The 26,486-nt window shown below is 37.1% G+C and overlaps 1 protein-coding gene across 4 annotated transcripts in view; it reads left to right on the top strand.

Moving 5' to 3' along the window:
* Window positions 1–268: 268 nt before the first annotated feature.
* Window positions 269–26,486, top strand: part of LOC132123786 (divergent protein kinase domain 2A) — a 36,975-nt gene continuing 10,757 nt past the window's right edge. The window contains exons 1-3 of one of the 4 annotated variants that reach the window (XM_059534422.1): window positions 269–562; window positions 8,784–9,667; window positions 23,760–24,063. In XM_059534422.1, the coding sequence (XP_059390405.1) occupies window positions 9,014–9,667; window positions 23,760–24,063 (958 nt within the window). In that variant the 5' untranslated portion in view covers window positions 269–562; window positions 8,784–9,013. Of the gene's footprint in view, window positions 735–8,783; window positions 9,668–23,759; window positions 24,064–26,486 lie in introns of all 4 variants that reach the window. The other 3 variants (XM_059534421.1, XM_059534423.1, XM_059534425.1) reach the window with 3 other exon arrangements.

Below are 26,486 nucleotides of genomic sequence, written 5' to 3'. Positions count from 1 at the left end.
TCTTTCTTTCTTAATTACTTCTCTCCATATATTAAAACATTTCTTACATTAATATAATTGTTTGTTGTGTTTGTTGTTCTTATTTTTCTGCTTTTATTTTTCTGCTCAATATTATATATATTTTCAAAAATGTATTCAGTCTCCAGAGCAAAGCGATGTTCATCCATCAAGGAAAACGAGGACAAGTGCTTCGCGTAACTGGAGGCTGGGGCAGGCGCCATGACAACGCCCTCAAACCAATAACGTAAAGCGACGGAAGACGTCGTAAACACGGACTCCTCGGTGTTGGAAAGAGTCGGTCGCTGTGGATCATTGTTAGTGCTGGAGATCAGCAGCTGTGTGTGTGTGTGTGTGTATGTGTGTGTGTGTGGAGACCGCGCTCGATTAGACTCCTGCTCTCGACAGCTCTGGATAAAAACGAGAGTCCTGCTCCAGAAGCCTTGCATATAGAAACGACCGATTCATATAAGAGATTGAGAATTAGAGGCTTGAGCACTGTTTATGTCTTCGGATACGTTGCTAACTGGCTGGTGTCCTAATGGATAGAGCGTCTGAGTTTGATGTGAGTATGTGAGCCGATGAGCGTCTGGGAAACAATGTTTCTTGTGTTTGTTTTGTCGGAGCGTCTCGGGCTCCAGATTGACAGCAGCGCGAGCGCTCCAGCCTGAACAATGATTCAAAGTAACCGATCCAGAGACTCTCTCCTTCAGGACTGACTGAAGAAACTCTCTCAGGTTTGTTGGCAGCTTTTTTTTTCTCCACCGTCTTGTTGAAGCGTCTTTATTTCATTCAGTTCACGTTTGGTGGTTGTTTCTTAGTTGGAATGAGTGTAAATGTAAATACCTAAACTCTGTTTCTGAGCACCGTCTGTCTTTAGGTCATGGAAAACCTCGACACGTCTGGGCAAAGACTCGGGAATTTCTTTATTTATGATTATTTTAGTATCTCTATTGTGAATACACAACGTTTAGAACAGTTTTCTACAGCCAACACTTCTTAATCACGAACGCCTGAAAAGTCCCACAAATCGCTAAATATATTTTTTTCTTTGAAAATCCGTTTCATGATATGTCTGTGAGAGGTATGTATAAAACTCACAGTCAGGTCTATTTGAAAAGGCAAGTTATAACACATACATACTGATTGTATTCTGAAACAGCACAGCCCAGGAGATCATGAGTAGGTTTCGGATTTCTTGGCACTGATCTGACACTTGAAATAACATGATAGGATTCAGCTGCTGACCCCAGAGCAGTCTGAAAGATCTCCGGATTATAATGTGATTTACTCAGCATTAACACCCATACACTTATTGATCAAGCCGGGACTTTTCAGATGTTAAGGCTAACAGTGTGTTTATTCTAACATTGTGTTTATCCTAACAGTGTGTTCATCCTAACAAAAGGCACAAGATTGTTAAGATTTTATTCTGTTAGTATAAATCAATTAGTTTTCTTCATTTCTTTCACTTTTTTTTTCCTTTTACCATCTCTAGTTAGTTTTAATTGCCTTAGGTTTCCTTTTAAAGAGCAGCCTAATATTGCGTTAATAAACAAGGCTGTCAAACAAACTACTGCATAAAAATGCTGTTTAGCATGTTGTATCATAGTTCATCTGGTTCATATTATTAATTTATCAACTATCCAATTGCTATTCTTTTTTAATAACACCATATCGTTTTATTTTAACAAAAATAATACCTTAAACAAATTTATTGTTTGCCTATTTGCTGCTACTGTCTGCAAAGTTATGCTGTAATCTGATCACTCATTTGTCAGGATTGAGAGTGTAAGGGAGAAAGCCACCCCTGTGTAATAAACCGTAGCTCAAACTCACTATCAAGTGCTGACATTTTTTTATTAAGTTTTCATGCACCCTCCTAATGAAGTTAAGACATCATGTTGGTGGCTGACAGAAAGAGTGTCTGGCTGCATAGTAATTGTGTAAACAAGGCGAACATTGTGTTGGATTTCACTGAAGCATTTGTTTGATTGTCTCTAGACAATGCATTCATTTGCCTAAAGAACTTATTTCTCTGGGAGTCATTTCAAAATATCCAGATCGGAAGCTTTTAGAGAAGCTAGAAGCGTCGTAAACGCATCATTGAGTTTAAGATTCAGGTCTCGACTTTAAATGGGAATGCAGTTGATCAGTAATTTAGAGTGTTTTTATTGTTAGTGTGTGAAAGAAAATTTGTTTCCATTCATCATTGTCTGCACGGGTTGCCGAACTGAGGCGGATCAGTTGTGGATGGCTGTTTTTGTGATCCAACATTATTGACTCCTGGAGTCGATAACCTTGGCAACTTCAGTTCTTCACCCGAGCGCCTCCAGCTCGGCATCTGCAAAGCTAAAGACAAGGCTTTTGTTAAATGCTAAATGTAATGGGAATAAAGTTAACAAAATCCACTCAGTACAGTCTCAAACTTAGACTCAGTGTGTTAAGAATTAGGGGCAGGTATGTGTTTATCATGTTATGGATTCAAAAAGGTGATATTCGTTTCCATTTCAGTCAGACAAACTATCATTTCAGATAAATAGACATTGTTAACGAGTACATTCCATATATTTAGAGTTGGGATCAAATTAAAATATTCTAAATGCATGTTATTGGTCTTGCTGTGAATGATTCATCCATGTTTAATTTATTGTGCTTTATTTATCTTGCTTAAATCGGCTGCAAGCTTGCATCCAAATCATCCGCCATTTCTAAATGCAATGCATGCATATCAAAAACATATGAAACAAGTCTCCCACTTTCTTTTTCAATAACTTGTTACTAAAGTAAAAATAAAAAAGTCGGTTTTTCCACTAAGTGAACACAAGAATTACATGTTATGTGACTCACTGAATCTTCTCACTGACGTTAACTGAAATGAGAATTGTGGACTGGTTAATGAACTTATATCAGTGACACTTTAAATAAGATGTTTTAAATGGCTTCAGACATCTGTTTCAACACTAACATTTTGCTTGTCTCGACTTGCAAAAAAAAAAAAAAAAGGAACTATTGTAACAGTAGTGTTTCTTTTTTGAGAATGAAGTAGCGATGGGTGGTTCGACCAAAAATCTGTATCACATTTTTTATAGGATTGTGGCGGTTTATAGGTTTTTTTTCTTTTCTTTTCTTTTTTTTTCCTGTGCCTTTAAATGAATCAGAATGCATGAAAGTGTTACAGACCCACTGCATTTTAATCACTATCCAAACAAAGATGCTGCATGAGTTTTGGATTTAAATTAGATGGTATAATTACAAAATTTAATGCAAAAACATAATCTGACATTCAATTTGTGAAACTATACTTCATAAAACATATCTGCATGAAAAAAAAAAAAAAAACATACCTGCTGAATGAGCGCCCACCTAGTGGAAGTTCGTCATTGGAGACAGGATGACAGAGTCACACATGAGCTGTGAATGAGCTTCATCTGAGCAGTGTTGGCAACTTTTTGATGTATGTGAGGCTATTTTGTTGCTAGATTTAGAAACTTTTCAGATTACCCTAGCATCTTTTTCTTCCAAAAGCACCTAGCAACAACATGTATTATTATTATTATTATTATTATTATTATATTTAATTTATTAATTTTAATTAAAGCAACTTTTGATAAGTGACTCTATTTTTAGGCACGTATTTGGCTTCTAATTTAAACAAAAAGAGTCAAGTCTTTATTTAGACTTGACTTGGGGCAGTTCTCCTCTGACCAGACAAAAACAGCAGTTCAATTCCAGGCTGCAACAAAGTCAGATTGTGCAGAAGAATCATCTGTTTCCTGTGATCTTGTCCCGGTGGCAATCTTGGAGACAATGTCTTTACTGTGGATCTGTCTCTGGGGCTCATCTGTTTATCCTGGTCTCCACTATTTTTTAGGGCTGTAGAGGTCCTTTCTAGGTGCTGATCCACCATCTGGTCTGGATACGTACTGGATCCGGGTCACTGCAGTGACCCTCTGATCTGGATACAGACTGGATCTGGTGGCTACGGTGACCTCGGAATAAGAGAGAAACAGACTGATATTAACGTAGATGCCATTCTTCTAATGATGTAGCAAGTACATCGGGTGTAATGGGAAGTGTTCCCGGTTCCGGGTTTCCTGATTAATGCAGCCTAAAAATACTTTAATGGATTTGAATCGTAAAAACAAATGATAAAACCAAAGCATAAATACCCAAGAGGAAACAAAAGAGGCCTAGAATTACATGCATCACGTGGATTAATTTAACTGCTATTTGCAATTGTTCAATAATAATCAGGTGTGCTCTGCTTGAAGAGGCGCTGCACAGACTGGATTTATTGATTTATTTTATTAAATTCTTTTGTGAAAAAAATGTATTCCATGGTTGCAGTGGAAGGGTTTAAAAATTAAGAGGGAATTGTGTTTTTTTTTTTTTTGAAGAGATTTTTTTTATATATTTTTTTATAATATGCCCGATGAATCATTCATAGTATAACCAGGGATATGAATTTTAAAAAAAGTAAAGAGTCAGTTATGTTTTTATGCTGACTACAAGTGCCAAATAAATGCAATTATTAAAAATGGAGCATATATCGGGGGCAAAATCCAGTGCTGGCTCATTATCCCTTCTCCATACTCAGAGTTTGTCGTCTTAGCCAGTTTGCTCATTTGCGCTGACTGTTCTATGATACTATGCAACCTTTCTTCTGGCACATCCTGTGCTGCTTTTTGGTGGTAAGTGTCATTTGGTGGCCCTGAGGCCTTGGTTTCCTACTTTTCTTAACCGCCTGAATGGTGGGTGAGAGGGGGGATATACTTTGTGAGTAATGGTGTGGTAATTCAAAACAGAGGCCTGTGGCGAGGATGGGGTTGTTGAAAATGAAAACATTTCATCAGTGAAGTTCGAGTAAATTTGTCTGTTTGTGAATGGGGCGATCTGGTTTTCTGCATAATTGTTTCTTAAACTGTATTTGTCTTGTATACCGTCATAGCCCTATCAGTCAGACACAAAACAAATATAAAAGAAGATATATGCATATGCAGTTCCATCGTTTTTGTCATCTTGCGTAAAAGTCAATGTAAGCTACCGTTTGTAATTGGAAATGTGATTTCCCACGTGTAACTAATTTTACTTTAATAACATTAGTTGGAATTCAGTGCAAAATCAATGAGAGAAAAAAAAATGCAGGGCTGAGAAGCTGGAAATGACTTTGACAACGAGAGACGAGGGGATTGTAAAAAGTGTCTTAAATACATTTGGAAAAACATGCAACAATTAAGAAAGTAAAACGCATCACATTTGATGTCACATTAAACTTTGTCTTAACTACAAGAAGTGATGATTTCATTGATTTATGTATTTATTTTATACTAAATTTGTAACTTCTGTTTTATGGGTTTAACAAAGCAAGATAAATCTCCCTGTGGAACTGCAGAAGAACCCCTTGGGGAACGCATTACCAGAGTTGTGGATAATTATTATTATTTTTAGTGTGTTAAAGGCTTTTAATGGCCTTCAGCTTGAAATACAAGAAGTTGATCATTTACCAGAGTGACAAACCATTTGGAAGGTTTGTAAGGATGTTTGAGAAAAGTAAAATTTAATTCTGCCTTCATTTTTGGTTTGTGTGAGTCTTGATCTGAATCATACCCCCACAGGCTTATCCTACTGAAGTCTGAAATGAGCCATATTAATGGCAAGGTGAAAGAATCAGCAGGAACCTTTGCAAAATGCTTTCATTTTCCCCACCAAACATTTCAACATGTCATTCATTTAAAAGAGGCCCCTGTGTCCTGAAATATTATGATTGAGTTTCCGTGACTGTGGGTGGACATGGACCTGACTGCTGGAGCGAGAACAACTTAATCTGGTGCAGTGTGAAGCAGGCACCGTGTGTGTGCAGTGAAGCTTGTTAGCTTTCGCTCTGCCAATCTGTACTCAAACCAACGGCAGTGCATCACGTTGACCAAGTCTTTCCTTGACTGCCTCATTTTTCCTGAAGAAAAATGTGCAGTTTATCTTTGTCTCTGCTCAGTGAGTGAAAAACCGGGGATGTGATTCTGTTAAATGGCACGCAGAGATCATATCATGATCAGTTGTTTTATGAACGTTCAGTAAATCTCATCCTCTATAATAGGCAGTACTATGCACGCTCTTCTTATCAAAATCTGTGTTAGCCCTCTTCCTTTTGCTGCGTTCCAAATTAGTTATTTCCCTGGTGTTCAAACCTTAATTGCTATTATATTTATGTACTAAATCAGTCTTTTCCCACAGTTATGTTTTGTCTTCATTGTAGCCTGCAAGTTATATCCAACCAATGTTCTTGTCCATGGAACATGGATATAAACCATGTTACAAGTCCAAAACACAAGATTGTACTTTTGTGGGTGTGATGTAGTAAAGTCAGTTGGCTTCAGTTTGTCCCACTCGGCACAGGGAAAAAAAATGCACTTGTCCGATAATTTCATGGAAACTTTTAAGTGTAATGTATATGTAAAGGAAAGAAATAAAACATATTTTACCTCATAAAAATGATATTAGTCTGCTTTTTAGGACCATTAAGATGTTTCACACTGGTAGTAGAACCTTTGCATTGATTAGTGTTACATTAACTATTAATGAGACTAACTAGAAACGCAGAAAAGTTAAACCTCTAGGCAGTGAGAATTTGTTGCGAAAAATGTTATAGTCAGTTGTCAAAAAGCAACTCTTAATGGTCCTAAAATTATTCCAAATATAATTGATTTGTCTTTTTCTATTTTTATTTTGAGGTGAATATGAGCAAGACATGTTATAGTGAGATTTGCCTTTAAACGCCACTGTCTGATAAGGGCACTGCAGGACTGATACGAGTTACCATTTCTGGTGTCAATTTTCTCTCTTCCACCCCTCAGCAACTTGGATCTCACTAGGTCAATTAAAATGCACAAAAATTTGTCAACATGCTCGCTAATCATACTGACTCGTCTACTAATGAGCACAGCTCTCGAAAGCCATCTCTTTTAATAGGCATGGTGTAATAAGCTTTAATTGAAATTGGTCCATTTGCATGGCAAGCGGCCATATGAAGAATTTGATGCTAAGGGTCTGATTGTCTGCATGGAATCTGTACTTGGTTGGTAATAGCCTGTTTTACCATAGACTGAGTATCAGGACAACACCACATGTAGGTGTCTGCTTCATATGCCTCATTTGCATGACTGTTGATGTGCTTCATCAGTATCAGTGACACCCCTGCATCAGATTCATTCACATGGTGCTCTGTACAGTGCTGTTTCACTTCCCCACATTACCTTGGTGACACCAGGATTTTTCAAAGGAATTTTCAAAGACAGATTAAAACTTACCAGGGCAACTCCGATCAAAGGTTAAACTATGCTCAGCACAACACTTCTGGTTAGTGGTCGACTAATATATTGCCAAGGCCGATAAATCGGACGATATTGGTATTTTTCAAATATAGGCATCGGCTGATAAGTTTTTCTGCTTGGCCGATGTAATCGATACTTTTATTTTGACAGCGCTGACAGTGGCAGCGCCTGACGCACACAGTGATCACACTCTCCCTCTTGTTTACTGTCGGTGTTAACAGTTCTGTCTAATACGGATAGAACGGTTAAACAAAGGGATTAATGTATACAAAAAGTATTATAACGATTGCTTTTATATTGTTATTAATAGAAAGGCAAACATAATACTTTCTCGTTTGTATTAAGAAAATATGCATTTATCATTTAAATAAATCTTTGAATGGTTAATGAACATTTAATTTCACTAACCTTGCAAACTTTGCCAAATCCAGCTGTGAGATCTTGTGACCTGTGCATTTTTATCCAGCATGATCACGTGTTCTCTGTGTGACAGTCGGTCTGTGTGAATTGAATGAATTGACTTTAAACTCGTGATTTCAAATTATGCTGCGCTTTAATGCATTTGCCCACTGTCATATTCATGTCATTTTCTCTGTGAGCTGTATCTAAAATGAATGTTAACCTGGATTTATTTGAAAAATATGATTCCCAGTGCACACAGTCTTCCCAGATTTCTGAGTGCCCTGTTGGTTACAGTAACCGTGTTTACTTCCTTTTTAAATTATATTTTTATAAAATATAAATTTATTTGTGAAACATATTCTGTCATGTAAAGTATGTTTATTTTACACATTTATTTGATAATGGACTCAAATTTCTTTCCTGCTTTCCAAGATATCACCATCGGCATCAGCTGTCAAAAAACAATATTGGTCGACCACTACTTCTGGTAATACACAGCAGAGCACATCCATTTGAAAGTAGAAAGAGACTAATTTGATTTGCAGGTGATGGAATCAATCACAGATCATTTGCTTTATTGCTGATGAGCAGTATGGTTAACTGTTTCCGTAACATACCTTGTTTTAGAGGTGCCATATATTTCTTAATGTTTGTTCACTTGTTTAAACACTCACTTTTATTTTTAGTATTTATTTATTTTAATCCGTATTTGTTAGGAGCTTTTTTTAGGAAAATATGAGCCAGCACAGTCTGGTACAGAGTTTCTCGCCGTTTATTGGTCTGGCAGAAATTCATCTCGTTACAGTTTGGAAAGCAATGCAAATGCTCAAATGACCTGAAAATTTTCAATTTGTTAAACATTTCAAAACAACACACAATCTTGGTTTTGCTTAGAGGTTTATACCCTGGGAAAACGGAAATTTCAGGTTGGGAGAAATGGAAAGTAACTGTGCAAAAAGTGTGAATTTGTCCGTTATAGGAAATTGGCATGTTCTTTGTTCCATGCTGTAGTAACTTAATATAATATGTTTGTTCTTTTTGTCTTCTTTGCAGGCCAGCTTTTATGTGCATCGGCACTGTGTACTGAAGAGCAATGCCTATGAGAATGTCTTAGTCCAGCAAGCACTTGCAAGGGGGGACTCTGCTAGTTTTTCCCCCTTTGGGAACTCTAGTTGATGAGACAACACTAGTGATGGAGATCCATTGAGTCCTGTCCCTTACAATATTCAGTGCCCTTTCCCCCTTTACCCTTTACCCCTGCCTTGCCTGACTAGTGCACGAACATGCTGCGCTTCCTCCCACTCAAGCTTGGCCGTTTGTACCGGTGTCTGAAACTTCTTTTTGTCATTGGCCTGTTTGTAATCTTGCTGATGAACACGCACAACCTCTTCGCCTCTTTCCAAAAGAATGAACTTACCGACCGAAGGTTCATCAGCCTCAACAAGTGCCCAGCCTGCTTTGGCACCAGCTGGTGTCGCAAGTTCATGAATGGACAGATATCTTTCGAGACATGGGGTCGCCTTCGCTTCCTGGATGTCTTCAATGTGAAAAACGTTTTCTTTGCCCAGTACGGGGAGCCTCGTGAGGGTACACGGAGGATTGTACTCAAGCGTTTGGGTTCCAACCAAGAGCTTACTGATATTGACCAGAAGATTTGCAAGCGAGCAACGGGCCGAACTCGTTGTGATCTTATCCAGGCCATGTACAAGACAGAGTTTGCCCGACTTAATGGGGACGTCAGACTCCTAACCCCAGACGTTGTGGAAGGCTGGTCAGACCTTGTTCATTGTCCGTCCCAAAGACTGCTGGACAGAATAGTCAGGAGGTATGCTGAGACAAAGGACTCTGGAAGCTTCCTTCTGAAGAATCTTAAGGACACAGAAAGGATGCAGCTGTTGATGACATTGGCTTTCAATCCAGAACCCTTAGTGCTTCAGGTAGGCCTTTTCTTGTTGTCTACTAACCCATCTCTCTGACAGACTCCCTATGCCTGTAATATATCGTTTGTGTTATAATAGCCAGATCATAATATATGCTCTTGAATTACCCTTGATAATTCCACCATCAGAATAGAACCTGTCAGTTTGGTTGGCTGCAAATAGGCTAAAAAATGCTGCTGTAAATTATATGGTGTGCTACTTTCCCTGCCACTCTGTTTCCATTCCTGCCTGTGTAGTTTGTAAGCCACAATTATTGAGTTTGAAGTCCTGTCCCTGTAATCTTGAAGGACCTCAAATGGGGAAGTGTTTAATTCCAGCCTTATAGGCTTTAATCTTGCCTAAATGCATATTTTAAAGAATTTTGAATGAATTAAAAACTAAATGGTCATTGCAATTTTATTTCTTAATCGCAAAAGCTGCCTTGCAGAATAGGCTGGCTTCCTATCAGCACAGTTATAATGTATCTCACAGTCACAGTAACATAACCGTTTTTTTCTGACATACCATACTACTTATTTTCTTGACATAGCATTGATAATAAGGGCCACTATCTGACCAATTTTCAATACTGATTTTCATTTGGACGATCAATTTCAATTTCACTTGTCATTGACCGCAGCTGGTAAATGCCCAGAACAACAAAAGAACACAAGCCCTTTGAAGACATTTGGTGTCTTGCTGACTTCTTATCTGTCACAAGATACCCTCTGGCATTTACTAAATAAAGGGGAGATCAACCCAATCTATAAAATCTGATTCATTTTGTGTGGTCCCTGTCATTCGGTGGCCTCCTCCTTTGTCTGTAATTATTTCTCAATCTCTGCTTCTGCTATTTCTGCAGTACCTCTCTTTCTGCCATCCAGACAATTCCAAAAAGTTTGTATTATCAGTTCAAAGCACAGATTTCATCAGATCACAATTGACATATATTTAATCATTTATCCATATACTGTACAAATTTGAGGAAGCTACTTTAAAGTGTTTGGCAAACCAGGGTTTAAAAGTAGTTAAACTACAGAGAATCTATTAAGGATGGTCTGAATACCATACAATGTCGAGAACCATTCATCCAATCGGCATCGCATGTGGCTGGTGTGTTTCTGCGGACCCTAGTGACTGTCGCATTTTGGTGCAATATCGACACGCAACACGTTCAGAATTAATATACTTTAATAATCTACAAAACGGCACATACCAGAAGCGGCACGCCTCATGTGGGCATTGTCTTAAATGCTCTGAGAACGGACACAGCACTAGTGATACAAGACACACAGGTCTGTTAAGAGCAATAATTTTAATAAAGACATTATTATTAGGCTGGGCTACTGTACATTTTTTTTTTATGACAGCCATATCCGCAAGTATTTTCCAAGCAAATTAAGTGCACGGTTTTATCATGTGTAAAATTACTGATTAACGTAAAAGCAGCTAATTTTTTTTATTTTTATTTACACCAACAGTACACTATAGGCTTACTTACAGAACTCAGGTGATTTTTCAAACTTAATGTGCTGTTGTGGTAGGCCAGTTTAAAATCACATATTTGGCACACTGCCTTTGTCTTGTCCTCACTCAATTTAAAGTGCTCCCACACAGCATTTTTGTCTTCTCTTTCAGACTAACTGAATCATGACGTTCACTCATGGGCGATTCATATTCAAGAGCGAATGAGAACTGTTTCACGGGGGATGCCAGGTGTCTAAAAAGAAAATAAATAAGAATATTAGAATCCCAGCCCCTAGAATCTATTCCCAAAAAAAGGTACTTAGTTTCAGTGAGGCAGTTCTTTCTCGTTAGCGTCTATTTATGTGAGCGATATATCAATGTATTTACCTGACACGAGAAGATTTCAGTTAGTGTGCCAGCATTGACCAGCAGTGTTGGGAAGGTTACTTTGGAAATGTAATAGGTTACAGATTACAAGTTACCCTGTTTAAAATGTAATAGTAGTGTAACTTTTTCAATTACTTTATTAAAGTAATGTAACTAATTACTTTTGAGTAATTTTTTATTACTTTTCTAAATTTGTGAAAATTAAAGAATAATAAATATAAGCAAATACATCATCTTAAATACAGTTATCTAATAAGCATGTGACGTATTCTGTGTAATAAACTCCTAAACATTGATGTTTTTTTTTGAAACTGCTGTCTCTGTATATGATGATAGTTTTCTCAAAATAAGTAAAATGCACATGAAGTGACACAGAGCAGTTCTAGAAATTATGTTTATGTGCTCGTGTACTCCTATATTGAGATGGCAGAGGTTGAAAACTCTGCGAGCTTCAGTAGGCCTGTGTGTAGTAAATGAAACCATGTCTTTGCCATTAATTTACAGGAGGAACGGACTGGGAAAAAAATCAGACTGGAAAATTCAAACTCATACAAACAAATTCATGGAAAAAACTATTTTTTATCTATTTTAAATCTTTAATTTGGGGACATGCAAAATAATTAAAAGTTCTCTCCTGAACTGCACCTTCACTTCCATTTTTCTCTTCAGTCTCTTTATTTTGCCCTGTTATCCATCTCTCTCATGACTTTAATACTCAAGATTGAACAAAACTATACTTTACAATACAATACTCTACAATACTACAATATCTTTATAGAAAAATCCTAATACTGTACACGAGTCATCTTTTTCCCTTACACAAATTAACCATGCTTTTATTAGCCTATATTAAAGTAAAATAACCTTGAGTAATTTTTTTTTTTTTTTTTTTTTTTTTTTTGCAAATGGATTTGTATTTATTTTTAAATAAAAACATTTGTAAAATAATTTTACATTTTTGGTTATCACAGTTAAACAATAGTAACCATTTTCTCTGGATTTATAGTTAAATATTAAAAATGTTAATTTTCGTAAGGGTTGTGTTGTTGTCTGTCGTAGCTCCCCCTAAACCTATAAAAAAAAATCTGAAATTTTTTCAGCTAAATTACTACTGTAACATTACAACAGATAATAATGATGTCCTTTAGTATTTTGAGTGATGACTGATGAGCAACGTGCTGCTGCTTGATTAAAAAAAAAAAAAAACAAAGACAAAAAAGCATCTTTACAGATGAAACTGACCTGAAACCCTGAACAGGAGTTCTGCTTCTTTGCTCCAGCAGTCCACTCTATTCACTCTCTCTCTCTCTCTCTCTCTCTCTCTCTCTCTCTCGCATTGATTACTCTGAGTCTGATCCAAACCGTTTGGCGGAGGCGCGGAGAGCGCGCGAGTCATGACTAACACTTCATGACTTATTAGAGATTTAATTATCAAATGGCGGATTCGCAAATGATCGCTTTAGTACATTCGGCAGGCAATTATACAATAATGATATTAAATAGTGGGGCAAAATCGGCTGTCAGGTCACCGGGAATTGTCCCGGTTCTCCCGGTGTCCAGTCCACACCTGATTTCCACAGACACGCAGAATGTGCAAGTCATATATTGCATTTTTGGGGCTTAATATTCACAGACACTAGTCCATGTCATGTTTTGATTCAACTGACCTACTTTTGATTTAGTCATCCAAAATGTGGGATATTCCGTCCGCGTTAGGCATTCTGTTTTTATGACTGGATTCTACGAACGAGACTGTATTTCCGCATCCCGGGTATTATTAGGGCGGTCTCAGAATAGTCAGTGCAATTTGGGAAAGAAATCAGTTAAATCTGTATGTGGATGTGTGTAAACATTCAAATGTAATCCCCTTTGTAATCGTTAAACATTTCATAAGTAACTGTAATTTAATTACTCATTTTTTCGTAGTAACTGTAACTAATTACAGTTACAATAATTTTGTAATTAAATTACGTAACGCCGTTACATGTAACTAGTTACTCCCCAACACTGTTGACCAGAGATGTGTTCACTACATACAACAAATACAATTAGAAGCTAGTCTCTGGGATTTAACCGCACTACATAGTGTATGATAATAAAAGACCGTTTATGAGAGTGTTTAATTATTACCACACTTGGTTGTAAAGTTTTTTTAAATGCAATTCATAAAAAAAACAGCAATGCAAATTTTTGTTGTGCCACACTGCTAATTTTAAGCAAAAGTTGCTTGGTAATTGGAAAGCTACACTACACTAATGCTTTAAGCAAATGAGCTACAGCCATGTTTCTGACAAATTTAGTTACATACCTACACAGTTTGTGTATAATTGTATTTACTGTATTTTAAGGTACTTCTAAGAATAACACAACATTTAGGATCCTTCCATGTCCAAAATACCACATTACCGCTGTAGTATCCATTTTATTTTTCACCTTATTTTTGGGTGCAGCCATTTGTCATTGTCATTTTTTTTATTTTTATTTATTTATTTTTTATCAGACACTTTTATCCAAAGCGACTTACAAATGAGGACAAAAAAGCAATCAATTGTCAGCTATTTTTTATGTTTTGCTACTTGATATTGCAAACTGCTGTGACTCTATATTATTGTAATGTATTATCATACTTCTGAACACATTGGTTTGTAGTGCAAACATTTTTACCCTTTACTGCACTTTGTTATTCTTCTCATTATTTCCTTACAGCGGCTAATGAACCAGAAGTCTTTCACAATCACAGACAATGACTTACTTCCACATTGAAAAATAACGTGGATATGTCACTTTAAAATATAAATATTATAGTGCTTTTTTACTTCTTTCCTTATTTTGTGCTTATTTTCTGTAATTAAGCCATCCATAATTGCCTCATTTTCTGAGAATTAATTCAAGTAGAACTTGTTTTTCCCTCAAAAAACGTCTTACTTCCTTTACTATTGTATTTTTGTAAAATGCCATGGCGCCATTCACCACTGCTTTAGTTTTCAATTTACTGTGATGTTTCTGGCAGGAAAGCAGCCCTTCCTCTCAGCTATGTGAGAAACCAGCCTGTTTTTGTCAGTGGAAACCAATCATCAGCGCTGTTGTAAGGTTGGCCCACAACAGACCCCCTTTTTTTGTCTGCCGAAATCATGGTGCTTCAAGTCACGTGGAAAGCAATTTGTCCCAAAGGAATAAATATTTTTAGAAATTAATACAATGGCTAGAAATAATGAATTGTGTGTGATATGAAAGGCCTTTGTTTTAAAAGTCCCACAGTCCTGCCATGAAATGCTGAAGCCAACCATTGTATTTATTTTACCCTACAAAAACCATAAAAATTTCCTCTGTCAACCAGTCAGATTTGAACCTTTAAAACAGCATTATGCTTTATTAGTATCAATTTTGCGAGTAGGTTGAGGAGATTATGTGATCCACATTCTTTGCAGAGACGGTTTTTAATTCACACGTTCATGAGCCGACGTTCACTGCATTTTATCTTCCGTCTGTGAAACTGTGATGCATGAGGTCATGTAGAGGCTGGTTTAGCTGACCTTGCTCAAATTTAGCCAGGAGCAAGGTACTTTGTTAACAGCCCCCGCGTTATCTTAGGCTCTGCCTTCTTAGCCAGCTTGACAACAGGACATGACAGGCCTGTGGGGTTAACGCAGTCAAGGGTGCAGTGCTTGCCTCCGGAATGGTTGCTTGTCGAGACACTCCTCCCTACACCTGATATAATTTATGAGTTCAGCTGGAGAAAATATGGCAAGACGGTACTTCTGAAAGCTCCCCCTGGATTGTGGAGTCAAATGAGGGCAGGACTTTGGTAAGGTAAGAGAGTATTAAATAAAAACAGCATGAAAAGGTTTTTGAACACAGCCAGTCAATTGCCAATCAGCAGATGATGATTAAACCGATGCATTTGCACATTGGTTGCTGAATGTGTAGTACAGACTGTAACAGTTGGGTAATAATCCCGTGCGGATTCTTCATGGAGAAGTTAGTTTTCAAACATTGATATATTTTTCTGTAGAAGCTGTAAGTCTTCTTACAGCCCCCCCCCCCCCAACTTCTACCATTGTTATGAGTTTTTGCAGGCTAACTAGGTAGCACTAGGTAATTTAAACACTGTGAATAAGATTTTGCATTCCATATTAAGACAGAGAATACATTTTGCATTAAGTTTATTTTATTAACAAGTGTGCTGGCTTATGGGATGAGTCAGTTTTCATAAGCACAAAGTTTGTAGATCTAGTCAAAATAGATTTTGAATACCTTTTTAAATTTTTTGCTTTTAAATCCTTATTGTTTAAGTTTTGTAGTTGGTTTGGTTCAAGGATGATGCCTTTGGAGAAACTGAACGGGAAAGCCGAGTACTTTTTCTGCTCTGGTGGTCACTGATGCCTCCCACACTTTTGCAATCCTGTCAGCTAATAAAACCCACACCTTCCAAATGAAGATGTAGTCTGTCTAGTTTTTCTTGAAGCAGATGTTTTCTCACCACCTCTGCCATAAGGTTCTCTTACATGTGTTTCATAACTTGAGCTATTCACAATTTAGAAGTAAAATTAAGGTGTAGCCTACTTCATAACTTGTGATAGGTTTGGTTATGGAGGGTCCCCATCAAAAAAAAATAAAGATAATAAAAACTGAAAGATGTTTATTTTAACCACATGAAACAAAATCACATTAAGTGTGTTTTATAATTGGACTGAAATATGCTTAATTTTATAATGACATTTCCCTTAAGTCTTTGTGCTTTCTTGGATGAACTTATTAACCGAGTTTGTCACTCACATTGCTTCTTCAGTTGAGAGTATATACAGTGTAGCCCACAGGCCAAAATGTTGGCATAGTTTTAGTGCCCACTATATGAAACGGTATTTACATCCAAAGTAAATAAAATAAAATGCAAAATCATACAATTAATTTGCAAAATATGCAATTAACATTAAGTTTTAATATGAAATTATTACATTATAATTAAAATTGGCACACTTCTCTAACAAATTCTTCTCATTATCTTTGTATTATAGACTAATAAATAAATAAAAAGCTATATGTGATGCAGCTGATAAAAACTAGTAACAATTCTAGTACAATGAAAACTAGTACAATTATTATAAATACTATACTGTTAATAAATATTATTACAATTGCAGTTGATTTGATTTTTCCCATTATACTGACATTGATATTCAATATTATTACAGTGCCATATTAAAATGTAGTTAGAAATATCTTTGTGGGAAAAAAAAAACATTCAATAAATGGTGTTTTATATCTTAAAAGGAGAGTTCACCTAAAAATGAAAATTCTGTCACATTCTCACCCTCCACTTGTTCCAAGCCTGTATGAGTTTGTTCAATTTGTTCACTCACTTGTTTGTTCTGAACATAAAAGATGTCTGAAAAATGTTGGTTACCAAGCAGTTGATGGTAGCCATTGACTTCCGTAGTATTTATTTATTTTTTTCCATAAGGATGTCAGTGACTACCATCAAATTCCTTTTAAAGATGATTTGTGTACTTTGTTTTCAGTGAGGGGTAGATGCTTAGAGTTTAAAGATCCGAGCTGGTAACACAAAGAATGTAAGTGTTCTTTTAAATCTCAAATCAATATGATGTGCCTTAAAATAAATGAGCTAGCGTTACCCATTGTGTCCTTCCTATATATTTGTTAATGTCATAAATGAACAACCAAACCCTAGTTACCTGTGCTTGGTCAAAAATAGACGCGTAGACTGAGTATACAGAAGGAAAACCTTCAGCAATTTATCTCTCCTTCTCTTCACTCGTTTCTTGTCCTCAGCTGGTGAATTGCTGGTCTGCAGTCTGGAATGGGATGCAAAGAGGGAGATTTTGGGGGAAGGGCTAGAGAAAAAAACTGCCCATCTGTAGAATAAGTGCGGCACCCCGCAGGGACGAGATCTCTCTGTAGACGGAGTCTGTTTTAAAATTTAATAGCCAAGCAAAATGTCAGACGGGGGCTGGTCTGCTTTCACGCCTGCGTGGTGGACCGCAGGTCAACGATGGGGTTTGAGGGAAAAGGGCAGTCAATTAATGTGAAGAACAAAACAACTTGTGTTTAGTTCTTCCTCAACAGCCCTTAAAATTGGCTTATCAGAATGTATAATACGTTAAACTACCGGCGAGAGGATAATTTCCTCCACATTGGAATTTTTACACATTGGTTTTTTTTTCATATATTGTAGCAATTCTTCACTCACCCTTCATCTGTATACTCAATGCTTGTCCTGACACGCTTGTTGCAGATCCCAGGTATTGACTGTGGAAATGTGGAAAATTTCGCCACACCCTGGCAGATCATTTTACATGAGAAAGGCAGTTAGTGACGGTTACACGTGAAACACTGAGAGGTTAATTGCTAATTGCTGTTGTCTGTAGTGTGACTGTTTAAGCTTTAGTTTAGGGTTGCATTTAACATTTTTTTGGTAAACGCAAACATCTTGATGCCAAGGTAACAAGATCCCTAATTGTAAACTGCACTTCGACTTCAGGAAGTGGGGAAAATGAAACTCTGAATATCGAACATGATTTTTCACATTTTCCCCACTTGTAGGCCTATTTTGCCTATATTTGTGAATGCTTATTTTTGTTGACAACAGCATGCAGATTTCAGAATACATGCAATTTTTGCATGCATTAGACAATATAACATTCTGCAGTTTATTTACTAATCGTTTGAGGTAGATTTGTGAATTCAGTCATCATACAGTAACCTAACCACCAGCATTAGCCACCTCCACCGGAGACGTGATGTAGCACTAAACAGCACTCTCTCTTGCTGTCGGTGCTTTGTGCTTGTAATGATTTCTGTGTCTTTCTCTGATAGTTTTAAATACTTTCACACTGCCGATATGATTTCTGCATTAGTGCGTGCCTCTTTTCGATCGCGTAAGCCATTGTTCGTAACATATTATTTGGCCTTTTCGGACGAACACGGAAAGAGATATTTTTTTGCTATTTTCAGCCGAATAATTTCCCGAATATTCGGTGCATCCTAGTATTATTTCAAATGAGTATTTAAAACTGTTTTTATACTGACAAATATAAAAATTACATAAAAAAAATTAGTGGCCAAAAACTAATTTGGAAGTTGCAAGTGGTTAAGTATGTTGTCAAATAACATGTAGCATACTTTGTCTATGAAAAAAATAAAAAAGGGAGAGAAAGATATATATATATATATCAGTGTGATCTTCAGAGAATCTGTTATAGGCAAAAATGTTTAACATATAAGTGTGTTTTAAAACCAACTCTGGCTGAAGGTTAATATAGAACAATAAAGTACCGGGACTATCGGAGCATCCCTATCACAAACACAAGCACATAACAAACATGCTCTCATGTGAAATGCTGTTTGGAAGGGCATGACATTGTAAAAACTGCAAGTTTACTCTTTTTATCCTCTCCTCTGGAGGAAAGCCATTTGTCTGAGGCTGTTTCATTTTCAGCAGGGTGAGATTCTCTAGAGATCTTCTGGGCACATGGTTTCAGTCTCGTTCTCTATTCCCTATGTTGTTGTTTTTTTCATCCTCATAGTTTACCATTTACATGATTTATATATGTTTTATTCAAAATAAACGATTCACATAAATCACAAATACTTAATACCGTACGTTGCTATTAGTTATATTTAGCTATATTCCTGGTTACAGTTATTAACAGTTCTGTGACTTCAAATGCAGAGACATATGTGATTGGGATTTCTGTTGGTTTTACAAGATTTGAATTGGTAATTATGCTTTTGAGTTGCACATTTCAAAACCCATTGAAATAAACAAGTCAATAATATAGGTTCAATGTAGTTGCATGTATAGTGTATATAACGTGTATATAAAAGAAAGAATTAATTAGCTGCTACTGTAAATTAAAGGATGTTATTATCAAAATTTTGACTAAAATAAACATGTGATTTTAAACCTGTCAATAAAGAGTTTCAAATACAAAATCAAACCTCAGGGAAAACTAGTCTAATTTGTATAGGCCATTAGTTGGTCTTATTTTCTCCAGGCTGAAAACATCTATGTGAGTAGATGTGCAGTGGTGTGCAGCAAGCTATTGCACATACCTTTTCTTTAAATCTGTAACCCAGTGGGTGTGGTTAACAGTTAACATTTAATTATTTTCAAGGATACATGTCAAGAAAATTTAATTTTTCAATCTATTTTGATGAGAAAGCTTAATCTAAATTTCAAGTGAATGTTAGAAAAAAAGAGAAAAAAAGACTAATAACTAATATGGAATATGGCTCTTTTTAACAAATTACCAACACACAGTATCTCCTTGACATGGCTGCTTCCACATAGTGACATAGACGTGTTAGAATGAGACATTTTAGGGGGCGTGGGAGAGTCTTAACTTTGATAAATATATATATATATATATATATATATATATATATATATATATATATATATATATATATATATATATATATATATATATATATATATTAGGGGTGTAACGGTTCACAAAATTCACGGTTCGGTTCGATACAATACACTGGTGTCACGGTTCGGTTCGGTACGGTTCGGTACGTTTTAGATACAGCAAAAAGAAAAAAATGGCAGATAAATTTCCTTGATTTAAAAAAAAAAAATGTTTTATTTATTAAAACTAACAAAGTATGTTTTTTTTTTTTACATTGAACAATGATGGAGCTTTTCTTTACCCATCTTCTATGGTGTTTTCTTAGCAGCATACTGTATAAAACAAAAACAGCGCCTTATAAAAAAAATGAAAATGTTATAGTAGTTATGAACAAATACAAAGATGTAACTTTTTAAATCGAACTCTATAACTCTTTATATTGAGTGTGTTTTTACTCAATTGGTTCTCTATAGGGCTTATGTTTTTTGGAACAAAGCAGGAATTACGGTCTGTCTGAAATGGGCTCGTGAAGGAATATTGTAACGGGGCTCAATTACATTAAGCATGTTCTTAAAACCTAGGCGCTCGCTCACTCAGTAATACACGCTGAAGGCTCGTTGCAAAATGGCTTATGCGTTTAACAGACCAGAAATGGATTCCCTGTAAGCTATAATGGTGATGATAGAATGAATGGTAAATATTAAGGTCTCATATCCGTGGCTATAACGTAAATGTCGCCGTGTCTTTTGCCCTGTTTTAATCCGTTGGAAATGTCTGTCTAAATGCTGCAGGGATAACGTTAGTTTGTTGTGTGTATGTTTTCTCCTTTTTTCCGTCTTTTCCCAGATACTGACACACTAAGGTGATGTCGGCGTAAATGAGTTGACATGTTTCAAGTATTCCCGCTGGTGTTTTTTTTTTTTTTTTGTATTCCCGCTGGTGTACCCTAGACGCGACATATCATTTTTTTTTATCCACCACTCTCTTGCCATCACCATTATAGCTTACAGGGAATCCAAAGTGCACCCAAACACCAGACCTGTTGGTTATTGGAGGATCTTCTATTTCTGGTCTGTTTTAACTGATTGGCCATTTTGCAACGACCCTTCAGCGCGTATTACTGAGTGAGCGAGCGCCTGACTGAGTAGCCTAACATAAACATAGTTGGTGTTTTTTTCTTCTTCGGGGGTGTCAGTGGCGTTGCCTGTTACGTCGTTTGGGTTATTGGGCTACCTTGTTGAACGCATATCATTATATTTCACACTTTTTTTTATTTTCCAAATATAATTAATTAGTCCAACGAACCGTTCGGTCCATAATGCGTACCGCGTACCGAACCGATAGCCTCGTACCGAACGGTTCAATACGAATACGCATATCGTTACACCCCTAATATATATATATTCTGATTCTGCATTTATTTGTCATTTTAATTATTTGGAAACGGAGGGTAAATGTGGAAGTCCTTCAAAGATTTCTTATCCTGTTGCGCCCTCTATATTTAAGTCAAGCTTAAAGCGTCACTGCAGATCAATTGACTTTATTTAATAAATAAATAAATATATGCATATGTATATCATTTTTTTAAATGTAATTTATTCCTTTGAAGCAAAGCTCAATTTTCAGCACCACTGCAGATTTCAGTGTCACATGATCCTTCAGAAATCATTCTGATATGATTTGCTCCTCATGAAACATTTCTTATTATTATCATCAGCACTAAAAACAGTTGTGCTGCTTAGTATTTTTGTGGAAATAGTGATCCTTTTTTTCAGGGCGAAAGAAAATTAAAAATACGAAATCATTTTAAAAATAAATATTTGGTTATAAATATTTGATTTAAAGCATCCTTGCTAAATAAATCACCTCTCTCTCACACTGGCCCTAGTTCACTCAGCCATCTTTGTTAAATTCCCAGACTGCATGAACTACATAAAAGCGGCTATAAATGCGATGCCGAACAGTCTCTGGGCCTCCTTATGCAGGTCTTTCTTTGTGAAGGCCACCCTTAACCCTCATTAACAGAGCAAGACTTCAACAAAGCCCAACACAAAAGCAATTGGCCTGCTGTTTCTCCATTCAAATCCTTCTCTTTGAGGTTTGCGAGGTGTATTCCTCCCCTCTCCATGGATTTCTCCCCCTTCTTTCTGGAGAGCCCCTGATCAAACCCACACAGGAAGTGTGCTGGGAGTGAGCAGCTCCGTGAAGGAGCTGATTGACTCAGTCCTCTAATAGAGAGAGTATTGAGCGCCTTACTCGCAGACTTCATGCCCGCTTCCACTTTGCCTCATACTAATTACTAATATCAGAATGAGCTAATATTGTTATTATTGCATCCTCCATTTAATAGTGCTTTGGAACAAATTGGATTTGTATAAATTGTTGGCACGGTTGCGCACTGATTAGATGGAGTGTTTTAGATTGGGCTGATAGTTTGAGTCTTATCTCATCTGTCCGTTCCTAGAGGTCACGGCTAAAGAGTCAAAGGCTTAATGCAACATCAAAGATGTCTAGCTTCTGCATGTACACCACTGATATAAAGACAGATGGAACACTTGCTTGAGGATTAAATGATATGACTATTTTTGGAGACATTAAATGTAACATTTTCAAAACCAACATAAATCCAAAGATGAAATATCTTGGACAATGTAATTTGAGATTGACCCAATACCACCTTGGAGATCTTGCTTTCACCCCAAACTCAGTATTAACATACTGGGCACAATATGCATATTGCAAAAATAGTGTTAAATACAGCAGTATGGCAACATGGTACTCTGGCGGTATCGCTTGTGTTCTCCCTTTCTACATTACCAGTTGAAGAGTGTGTAACAAAAAGCTTTCGTTCTGAACAGAAGCTGTTTTATTCTGCGTCCTTTTACTGATTGTATGTTTATAAATAATATGTGTATGATGAAATATTAATGAGACTCTGCATTAAACTTTAACCAGATTCTGAGGCAGATTAAACTAGACTATTAAATTTCTCTGACTGTGAAATAAGAGCGAATCAGATTGCAGTTGTACACATTTTTTCCTGTCAATATCTATGAAGCTCTTATGAGTAATTTGAGTAGCTTGAAAAAATGAAGCAGGTGAAATTATTTCTGAATATCAACCGGAAGGATCCAGAACAAAACAAGACGAGGGTTTTGTACATTTCAAATATGAATCATTAAAATAGAATGGCACTCTGATTGAATAAACCAGATTATGTGGTCAGCCAGTGAATGTATTTGGTTTTTCCTTTTATTTTGCTCTAATTTGTGCTCTTTCATTTCTAATTGACTCTGCACTTCCACGCTGTGGTAGATGGAATTGACAGAGAAGCTGTAATAAGATGTGCCCACTCAAGGACCTGAGAGACCAACCCAGTTGCTTGGGTACAGCGGCTTTACTTGCCTCATTTGTGTGTATCTGAAGAGGCTAGCAAAGTAAAGTCACAACTGACAGATGCCTCCCCAGCATCCACAAATTTCCTGCCTCTATTAGAGTCCGACAAAACAAGCATCACATTAAAATAATAACCTGCTCTTTTGCACGCAATTGATGTCGTGTTTTCCCCCATCTTCAAGTAGCCCTCCTACCAGACTGTTTGCTTTCATCTCAAACCATTTCAATTCGACGTCTGGACACCAGACGCAGCGCCGTCAGCATTCAAACCAATCACAATTCCCCATAGTCCAATTTACTGTTATTCTATGAAGGTATTTGAAGTTCACATGGAGTTTGAACTTCTTTTGGCCGAATAAATGTTTTTATTTGAACTTGATGTTTGGTGTAGCGGTACGATGGGAATTTCGAAAGTTACTCAGTAGGGTCTTTTAACTTTTATTTGTACATAATCTCCAAATCGTTCCCTTGTGTGCACTTCTCAGAGCTTCCCATCAGACGAAGGCTGGCCATTTGCAAAGTACCTGGGTGCATGCGGGCGGATGGTGGCGGTGAACTACGTGGGCGAGGAGCTGTGGAGTTTCTTCAATGCGCCCTGGGAAAAGAGAGTAGACCTGGCCAAGCAATTGATGGACATTGCAGAGCAGCTTACTAACAACGACTTCGACTTTGCTCTCTATCTGTTGGACGTTAGCTTCGATAACTTCGCCGTGGGCCTGCGGGACGGGAAGGTCATTGTTGTGGATGCGGAGAATGTTGTGGTGGCCGACAAGAGGTTGATCAAACAGAGTAAGTAAATAGATTGCATCTTTCCTACATGTACAGTAAACCTCAATCTGTACACAGTGTTTCTTGATTTATCGCTACTGAATACTGAATACTACACACAAATTTGCCTCCCAAAAATGTACACAATCCACATAATGCGAGTATTAAAATGATCATTTGAACTGATATTGTTAAAGGAATTGTTCACTCATAAATGTAAATTCTGTAACCATTTACACAGTGCTGGTTAGATTACTGATTACAAATTACATGATGGAAATATTAGTTTGTAATTTAATTTGTTGGATTACTCATGTTAGGGAATGTGTTCTGACTACTTTTTACTTTTGTCCTAAAATATATTCCATTTTTTTTTCTGATCATGAACATCATTTTGCCAGGGCTTCCCAAACTGAAGTTCATGAATGGTCTGCAGTGGGTTTGTGTGTTGATAAAATGCAGGAAGACTTTTCGAAAGTGTACAAATGGTAGAATTTAGCGAGAGAGGGAAAGGGAGAAAATAAGAATTAGGGTGAATCAAATTAAGAATAATTTACTGCCTTTCTGTGAATAATATGTAATCCATTAAAGTAACTATAATCTGATCATGAGCATTTTATAATATAATCTGATTACAAGTACTTATTTTTTATAATCTGATTACGTAACCTGTATTACATGTAACAAGCTACGACCCAGCAGTGTTTACAGACAGTCATGTTGTTCCAAACGCTTATGACTTTTTCTTTCTTTTGTGCAACACAAATCGAGAAATTTTAAAGGATCTACTGATCGTTTTTTCATGCACTTACAACTAATGAGGACTGGAGCTTCAAAAAACACCCATATGAACCATAGACATGCCATACAAGTAGTCAACTAGTGTGCTTAATCACAAGTCTTCTTAAGTCATGCAGTTGCTTTATGTAAAGAACAAACCAACATTCTAAGTAGGGATTTAATGATTAACTGCGAGCCGGTTGAAATCTATTTAAATATGTGATGATTCAAATCAGATAAGATAAAAAAAATCTCAATTCAATTAGGGGTAGGAGTTTATATGAATTTATGTTCAAGGGGAACTTACTTTCTTTAGAAAAGTTTTAGATGGTATTTTTTCTTTTCATCTTGCCAAAAATGCAGCGCTGCTTTGTTTAAAGCAGAAACCAAGGAAATGCTTTAAGTGCCACCTGCTAGCAGAGAGTGACTCTGTCTCATTCAGCTCATCTTCCGTTTCTGTTTCATCAAGTCAAGTCAAGTCTGCTTTATTGTCAATTTCCACATGTACAGTACATACATACAGAGAATCGAAATTGCATTACTCTCAGACCCCGGTGCATACAGATAACATTAACATTAAAGCCTAAATATCTAGATCAAATATAAAATGTAGATAGAACTATACAATAAGGGAATGTAAAAAAAGGCATATAATACAATTAAAAATAAAGTTAAATAAAGCAGCGCAAGGCAAATGACAGATAGAGTGCAAATTGAATGAAGTGAACATCAGTGCAGATAAAAGATTTTTAGTGCAAAAAGGGCTCAAGAGTAGTTATTTTATTTAACTGACTGATGAGGTAGTGGAATGACGTCAGTTCCATGCTGAATGAGGTAGTGAGCAGACCAATTCTGAACAAAGTGACAGGTGCATGCCATCATATAATTAGTGGGGGGGGGGTTCATAGTTCAGTGGTGCCTGGGGCAGAAGAGGGGAGGGGGGGGCAAGTTCGGGAGGGAGTTCAGCTTCCTGACAGCCTGGTGAATGAAGCTGTCCTTCAGTCTGCTGGTCCTGGCCTGGAGACTCCGCAGTCTCCTCCCTGATGGCAGCAGACTGAAGAAGCTGTGTGATGGGTGAGTGGGATCACCTGTAATGAGAGGGCTTTACTGATGAGACAGGTTCCATAAATGTCCTGGAGGGAGAGAGACACCAATGATCTTCTCAGCTGCTCTCACTATGCGTTGCAGAGTCTTTTGGCAGGACACGTTGCAGGCACCATACCACACAGTGATGCAGCTCGTCAGGATGCTCTCGATGGTGCCTCTGTAGAAGGTGTATATGATGGGGGCCGGGGCTCTGGCTCTCCTCAGTTTGCGGAGGAATTAGAGACGCTGTTGTGATTTCTTGGCCAGTGCTGCTGTGTTTTCAGTTCAGGAGAGGTCCTCTGTGATGTGCACACCCAGGAACTTGGTGCTGCTCACTCTCTCCACAGTCGCACCGTTGATGGTCAGAGGAACGTGCTGAGTGTGCGCTCTCCTGAAGTCAACAACAATCTCCTTCGTCTTCTCCACGTTCAGAGAGAGATTGTTGTCACTGCACCATCCGGCCAGGTGGCTCACCTCACTCCTGTAGTTTGTCTCATCTCTGTTGCTAATGAGACCCACCACAGTCGTGTCATCTGCAAACTTAATAAAGAGGTTGGAGTTGTGTGATGGTGTGCAGT

This window comes from Carassius carassius, chromosome 42 (assembly GCF_963082965.1).
Source record: "Carassius carassius chromosome 42, fCarCar2.1, whole genome shotgun sequence".
NCBI classification, from domain to species: Eukaryota; Metazoa; Chordata; class Actinopteri; order Cypriniformes; family Cyprinidae; genus Carassius; species Carassius carassius.
The sequence above is the reverse complement of the archived record's forward strand: the minus strand, read 5'-3'. Positions and strand labels throughout refer to the sequence as shown.